Source organism: Colobus angolensis, unplaced genomic scaffold (genome assembly GCF_000951035.1).
Source record: "Colobus angolensis palliatus isolate OR3802 unplaced genomic scaffold, Cang.pa_1.0 Scaffold23, whole genome shotgun sequence".
Classification (NCBI taxonomy): domain Eukaryota; kingdom Metazoa; phylum Chordata; class Mammalia; order Primates; family Cercopithecidae; genus Colobus; species Colobus angolensis.
Window position 1 is genome coordinate 15,975,972 of NW_012115488.1, and position 8,228 is coordinate 15,984,199.

At 39.4% G+C, this 8,228-nt stretch overlaps 1 protein-coding gene across 1 annotated transcript in view; it reads right to left on the minus strand.

Annotated features, from left to right (window-relative positions):
* Positions 1 to 6,878: 6,878 nt before the first annotated feature.
* RIOK2 (RIO kinase 2) overlaps positions 6,879 to 8,228 on the minus strand; it is a 28,279-nt gene continuing 26,929 nt past the window's right edge. The window contains exon 10 of the mRNA XM_011944322.1: positions 6,879 to 7,169. Coding sequence (XP_011799712.1) covers positions 7,005 to 7,169 — 165 coding nt within the window. The 3' untranslated portion in view covers positions 6,879 to 7,004. The remainder of the gene's footprint in view (positions 7,170 to 8,228) is intronic.

The window sequence follows — 8,228 nt, forward strand, 5'->3', positions numbered from 1 at the left end:
TTAAAAAAGGATGAGTTCATGTCCTTTGCAGGGACATGGAGATGCAGCTGGAAACCATCATTCTCAGCAAACTATCGCAAGAACAGAAAGCCAAACACTGCATGTTCTCACTCATAGGTGGGAAATGAACAATGAGAACACTTGGAGACAGGAAGGGGAACATCACACGCCAGGACCTGTTGTGGGGTGGGGGTAGTGGGGAGGGATAGCATTAGGAGATACACCTAATGTAAATGACGAGTTAAAGGGTGCTGCACAGCAACATGGCACATGTATACATATGTAACAAACCTGCACATTGTGCACATGTACCCTAGAACTTAAAGTATAATAAAAATAAATCCACTCAACCATTCTTTGTCTTTTGATTGGAGAGTGAAATACATTTACATTCAATGTTATTATTGATAAGTAAGGACTTAACCTGCCATTTTGTTATTTGTTTTCTGGTTCTGTTGTGGTCCTTTCCTCTTTCCTTCCTTTTCGTCTTCCTTTTAGTGAAGGTGATTTTCTCTGGCAATATGTATCAATTTCTTGCTTTTTATTTTTTTGTGTATCTGTTGTACATTTTTCTATTTGATGTTACCATGAGGCTTGGAAATAATATCTTATAACCTGTTATTTTAAACTAATGACAACTTAACACTAACTGCATAAACAAGCAAAAAAGACAAAACTGATAAAATCTCTATACTTTACCTTCATACCCCTACTTTTAAACTTTTTATTCTTTCTATTTTACTATACTGTGTATGTCTTGAAAACTGGTTGTAGTTATTATTTTTTATTGGTTCAGCTCTTAGTCTTTCTCTGCAAGATATGAGCAGCACAATTAGTTTGTTATATTTTGTTTGCTTGTGTACTTACTATTACCAGTAAGTTTTGTACCTTCAGATTTCTTATTGATCATTAATGCTCTTTTCTTTCAGATAGAAGAACTCCCGTTAGCATTTCTTTTAGAATAGGTCTGATGTTTATGAAATCCCTCAGCTTTTGTTTGTCTGGGAAAGTCTTTATTTCTCCTTCATATTTGAATGATATTGTTGCTGTATATAGTATTCTAGGATAAAAGGGTTTTTGTGTTTTTTCCTTCAGCGCTTTAAATATGTCATGCCACTCTCTCCTGGCCTATAAGGTATCCACAGAGAAGTCTGCTGCCAGATGTATTAGAGCTGCATTTTAAATTATTTGTTTCTCTTGCTGCTTTTAGGATTCTTTCTTTATCCTTGACCTTTGAGAGTTTATTAAATGTCTTGAGGTAATCTTATTTGGGTTAAATCTGCTTGGTGTTCTATAACTTTCTTGTACTTGAATGTTGACATCTTTCATTAGGTTTGGGAAGTTCTCTGTTATTATCCCTTTGAATAAACTTTCTACCCCTATCTCCCTCTGTATTTCCTCTTTAAGGCCAATAACTCTTAGATTTGCTCCTTGGAAGCTGTTATCTAGATCTTGTAGGCTTGTTTGATTCTTTATTCCTTTTTCTTTTTTCTTCTCTGACCGTGTATTTTCAAATAGCCTGTTTTCAAGCTCACTAATTCTTTCTTCTGTCTGATCATTTCTGCTGTTAAAGAACTCTGATGCCTTCTTTAGTATGTCAATTACATTTTTCAGCTCCAGCATTTCTGCTTGATTATTTTTAAATATTGCAATCTCTATGTTAAATTCATCTGATAGGATCCTGAATTCCTTCTGTTTTCTTGAATTTTGCTGATTTGCCTCAAAACAGCTGTTTTGAATTCTCTGTCTGAAAGGTCACATATTTCTAGCCCTCCAGGATTGGTCCTTGGTGCCTTATTCTGTTTGGTGGATTCTTGTTTTCCTGGTTTTGAAGCTTGTGGATGTTCATTGATGTCTAGGTATGAGATTTAGGTATTTACTATAATCTTCACTGTCTGGGCTTGTTTGTACCTGTGCTTCTTGGGAAGGCTTTCCAGGTATTTGAAGGGACTTAGTTCTTATAATTTAACTTTTTGGTCACTGTAGCTGTATCTGCATTGGGGGGTACGCCAAGCCCAGTAATGCTATGGCTCTTGCAGATTCATAAAGGTACCACCTTGGTGGTCTTGTATAAGATCCAGAAGAATTCTCTAGATTACCAGGCAAGACTTTCTCTCTTCTCTTATTTTCTCCCAAATAAATGGAGTCTCTTTTTTTGTGCTGAGCTGCCTAGAACTGGAGAAGGGGTGACACAAGCACTTCCGTGGCCACCGCCACCACTGGGACAGTGCTATGTCAGATCGAAGCTATCACAGCACTGGGTTTTGCCCAAGGCTTACAGTAACCACTGCCTGGCTATTGCCTATGTTCACTCAAGGCCCTAGGACCCTACAATCAGTTGCTTTCCGTTCAGAGTGGCAGAATTCCTTTTGGCCCCAGGCAGGCCCACAGATACCATCTGGGAACCTGGGCCTGGAGTCAGAAACCTTAGTAATCTACCTGGTGCTCTATTCTACTGTGGCTGAGCTGGCACCCAAGCCACAGACAAAGCTCTTCCCACTCTTTCCTCCCTTTTCCACAAGCAGAGGAGTCTCTCCCAATGGTCACCACCACCCCAGGCCCATGGTGTGTACCACCTGGTTACTACCAGTGTTCACTCAAGGCCCAAGTGTTCTTCAGTCAGCTTGTGTTAAGTGCTGGCAGTCCTGGGACTCTTCCTTCAGGGCAGTGGGCTCCCCTATGGCCCAGGGAAGGTCCATAAATGCTGTCCAAGAGCCAAGGCCTGGAACCAGGGACCTCAAAAGCCTACTTGGTCCTCTACTCCACTGTGGCTGAGCTGGTACCTACAGTGCAAGACAAAGTCCCCTTTACTCTTCCCTCTCTTTTTTTATTCAAGCAGGAGTCTCTGTCTGTAGGCACCACAGCTGGGAATATGCAGGGTCACACCTGAAGCCAGCATATCTCTGAGTTGTACCCAAGGTCTATGGGGAGTACTGCCTGGCTATCACTGCTCACTAAGGGCCCCAGAGCTCTTTAGTCAGCAGGTAATGAATCCTGCCTGGACTGGGTCCTTCCTTTTAAGGCAGTGGGTTCCCTTCTGGCCCAGGGTGTGTCTAGAAATGTTTTCCAGGAGGTAGGGCCTGAAATGGGGGTCTTAGGACTCTGCCTGTTGCCCTATGCAGTTGGCTGAGCTGATATCCAAGCTGCAAGACAAAGTCCTCTCTACTTTCCTCTCCTCTCCTCAAAAAGAAGTAGTCTCTCCTGGAGCTGCAAGCTGTGCTGTGTGGGATTGGGTGAGAGGTGGCATAAGTAGTCCTTTGGCCAGCCTGGTTGGTGTGTCACTAAGTTGTGTGTCTTCCAGGTCCACTGATTCCAAGCCCAGCATAGCACCAGGACTTGCCCAGAAATTGCAGTCCTTGTGGTCTAGACTGCCTTTCAAGCTTATTTAGGACCCCAGAACACATCAGCCTGTGGTGGCAAGTCTTGCTGAAATTCCAGTTCTGACCACTGGGATAGGCAATTCCCCTCTGGCTGGGGCTGGTCTAAATGCTCCCTCCATGGGCACTGAGTTCTGCCAGGTGTTGCTTTCTGCTGTGACAGGGCAGCACTGAGTTTTAATGCAAAGTCCCACAATCACTGTACTCTTCATCCCCCAAATGCATTCTCTTGCCACACCATGTGGCCGCTGTCAAGGGATGGGGAGTGGTGGCATCATCAATTCAAGACTGTTTTTCCTACCCTCGTCAGTGCCTCTTTCAGTGTTATTAAGTTAAAAGTAGGTACTGCGATCTCTCATCTGATTTTTGGTTTTTATGAAAGTGTTTTTTTATACGGATTGTTGTTCAATTTGGTGTTCCTGTGGGGATGATTGGTGGAGGTTTCTATTTGGTCATCTTGTTCAGCCTCTACTGCAAAATGTTAATATTTTTAATGTCATTATTTACAATATTAAGGTAAAAGAACACTTACAGTCTTTAAAATGTAACAACATAGTTTTTGTGAATGACAAAGTTTTCTATAAAAGTATTGTAGCTTTAGAGTTATCTCATACTCCTGGTTATTACACAACTGTGTAATGGCTATTCTGAACTTTAATCTCCAGCCTCCTTACACAGTTGCATAAGATGGCTCCAGTACTTCATAAACTAGACCAAGGGCAAATTAAGATATGGCCTGATGCTTTCTAGGGAGATGTTCTAAGGAGGGATAAAGAAGACTGGGCATGGTGAACTGCAGCCCACCAAGAGTGCTGAATCTGTGACAGTGAAATAAACCTACACTTCAGAAAGTGCTCTGAGAACCTAACATAACTCATCCCTCTATCCTTTGTAAGCAGCAACCTGGGAGGCAGCACCAGGCAGAGTTTTTTAATTAGGCAGCTATGTATTTTGTCAGAAAATTTACTAAGCAGTTGGCTAAAAGAATGATTATCTTGAGCTGCACTAACTCTGATTAGTATCTATTAAACATCTATGGTTTTGGAAAAGGCTCAAAGATAGCCAGCTATGTGCCAAAGAATAGACCAATGGCTACCAATACCACAAGGTTAGCACAAATATAAACCGCATAGTTTGTAGGAAAGGTTTATTTAATGGGGACACTAAGACTATGCAAGATGGTTACTAGAAAAACATCTTTCAGTCTGGATAAATACACAAGGGATCACAGTTGAAATACCAGTGACCTTCACAATAGGAAAGGTGGTCAGTTTGTAGAATTTTCCTTTTGGTAACCTGAAGAAGTCATTTTAGCAGCACTAACCACACAGTATATGTCAGGCACTGTAATAAACTCTTTATAAGTGGTACTTCATTTAGTCTTCACAACTCTGAGGTAGGTAGTATTAAATGTCCCTATGTTACAAACAAAAAAATTGAGGTTAGAGAGGCTACAGAAGGTACCTGAGGTTTGGGAAGTGTAGAACCAGGATTTAAATCTGGAACTCCTAGGCAAAAAAAAGTGTTTTAACAATCACAATATACAGCTTTGCCACATTAGTAAAATTTGAAATTTGTTTTTGTTCATTGTTCACTATGTATGTTTTAAAATGTGAGGGTTATAGCTTATCTGTTAGGACAATCTCTTTAACTTCTAATTGATGGCTAGCCAAACATATCTTCAAAAAATAACTATTATACCTTAGTTTTCAACAACCAAAACAACATATTCAGAAAAAACTAAATTCCTTAACAGATCATTTATTAGTAAATCTTCAATAGCTAGCACTAATCTTTGCCCAAATGAGGTAAATCCTCCATTTTTGACTGAAACAATTTATTCTTTGGCCCACATGAAATGTTAGGCTATTAGAGGTAAAAATCATGTTTGTCTTGAGTTTCATTTTTTTTTTTTTAAGACGGAGTCTCGCTCTGTCGCCCAGGCTGGAGTGCAGCGGCCGGATCTCAGCTCACTGCAAGCTCTGCCTCCCAGGTTTATGCCATTCTCCTGCCTCAGCCTCCCGAGTAGCTGGGACTACAGGCGCCCGCCACCTCACCCGGCCAGTTTTTTGTATTTTTTAGTAGAGACGGGGTTTCACCGGGTTAGCCAGGATGGTCTCGATCTCCTGACCTTGTGATCCGCCCGCCTCGGCCTCCCAAAGTGCTGGGATTACAGGCTTGAGCCACCGCACCCGGCCGTCTTGAGTTTCTTAATAGCAATGGGCTTTTTATGTAGTAGATACTCAAAAATCAACTGAGTCAACTAGGTAAAGCTGAGCAGGCTAAGGCTTTATTCCCAAGTTGCTTTCATCACTCTGAATATAAGAAAATGATTCCAAAATCAACATCCTGTGGTTCTATTAAGCTGTTTTCAACTTTACATTATAAAAATGCTTAAAAGTCAAGAGATTATACAAAATGAATACCTGAATTCAAAGATATATCTAAAATGCAAAGCAGGGGTATTTAAATATTTCAATGTCTAATTTTCGAGGGAATAGGAATTGGCATTTTCTAGCTTCTATATATTTAAACCAATTTATTAGATAATGACAGGTCTTGCAAATAGCTAGTAGAGTTAATCTGGCAAAGGTGAAAGGGAATCTGCTGTCTTTATTAATCTTGGAAAAGTCTGTACTATATTCACTCTGGTAGAACATAATTAGGGATTCAAGTAATCCTGTTTGGTGACTATGGGGTGATATTGCCATCTAATGGCCATTTTTCGCTGCAAGTGATCCCCTTTTCCCACTTATGCAGCAATGAAGAGACAATAATCAGGTGCATACACTTAAGCACTCATCTATACATCTCACTGAATTATAAAGTACTTGAGGAAGGGACCATGGCTATGTATTTTCTTTCCTGAATTAGGTATTTGTTAACATTGAGGTGAGAACATGTTCCAGACCCACTTACATAAGCATATGAGAAAGAACATTTCATTCTTCATTCTACTTCACTTTCCCCCACCCCTAACTCTTCTGATACTCAGGCCTGCTTACAAGCTGCCAACTGGAAAAATTGTGGTGGACTATCTCAAGTAAGTTTCCATTCTCACGACCACATTACCAATGTGTAAGTGGCACAAACCAGATTATTAATTAATCAATTAATTAAGCAAATTATACTTTACTGGTTTATCTTTACTTCCAAAGGCTTATCTTTACTTTGTTTAAAGAACAATAAGGCAGTGAATTCCTCCAGTTGCCAAATAAAATGCAACCAAGTTGTCAGCAGAATTTCAGAATCATTATAATGATTCTAATAGCCATGTTTTATTGAATGCTTATAATGTGCTAAACATTGTTCTAATTGCTTTATGTGCATTGTATCATATAATCCTCAACAGAAAACAACAAAAATGTTTAGATTTTTTAAAATATGCAAATATCTCTAATAAAGTTATTTATTTAACTTTAGTTACCCAAATTACCTTGAAAAAATGGACTGCTTTGGCAGATAATTATTCTTTGGAAGACACATATTGAATGACCCAAATTTATAGATGAAAGAGGGTTTATTAATATATGATAACTTTGGCTCAAAAAAGACAAATGAGGGCTCAAAAAGGAATTACAGTAACTTTAAAAAATATATTAAAACATATCCAAGATCCTAAATACATTATTCTCCCCAAAAGCTAGCTGCTTCCATACTTGATTTGATATTTTGCATGTTTTCCCTACGTTGCTTGGTAAATATATTTGCTTCTCCTTTCTGCAATCGACGTCTGACAGCTGATTTTTGCTGTTTTGTCAACTGACGTTTCACCTTCTGTTTCACCAGTTCCTGGAAAGATTTCATAAATTAGTATTACTGATAATGAACCATTTCAAATAGTACACTGCTAATACCTTTTCTATTTATATACTGAGAGTATGAATTTTTAAGATTCCAAACACTATATAGTACTTTCCAAAAGTACTATATAGAAACTGTTATATAGGAAAAATTAAATTCCAAACAGAAATACAGATTATATAGAAAAAATATAGTGTATAGGCAGAATTTTAAAAAAATTACCATAGTGCCACCTAGTGGTCCATCATGAAAACTGATGGAAAAAACAAGATGAAAGCTGCTTGTTCCTCTGCTTTTTAGGTTAAAAGAAGGCTTTCAGAATAGGTTTTGTAATAGAAAATTATTTTTGAAAGCATTCAGTATTGCTCAATATATCCAAGAATGCCTTCACAGCTGTAGAAATGACCTGATGGTAGCAATCACCCAAGGAAAAGTCTTCATTTATCTTTTGATCATAAACTAAAATTACTTATTAGTTAAGATATACCGTGCATGGCATATGACTTACAAAATGAATAAGAAATGTGAAATAGGGTTCACAATGACCTTTTCTTTCTCTGAAACACTACAGTCTGCCATTTAATAACTGTATATAACCTTGTATCATCCAGCTTGTCTCCTAAAAAAGAAGATAGCTGCAAAACGCTGCAAAGCCAGGAACAAGGGTCTTCTTTTTTTGAGACAGGGTCTTGCTGTGTTGCTCAGGTTGGAGTGCAGTGGCAGGAACACAGTTCACGGTGGCTGCAACCTCCTGGGCTCAAGTGATCTTTCTGCCTCAGCCTCCTGAGTGGCTGGGAACACAGGTGTACACCACTACACCTGGCTCATTTTTAAGTTTTTTGTAGATGGGGTCTTGCTATGTTGCCCAGGTTGGCCTGAAACCCTTGGGCTCCCAAAGTGCTGGGATCACAGGTCTGAGCCACAGTGCCCAACCAAATTTGTACTTATAATTTTATACCATTGGCTTGGCATGGTGGCTCACACCTGAAATCTCAGCACTTTGGGAGGTCAAGGTGGGTGGATCATCTGAGGTCAGGAGTTTGAGAC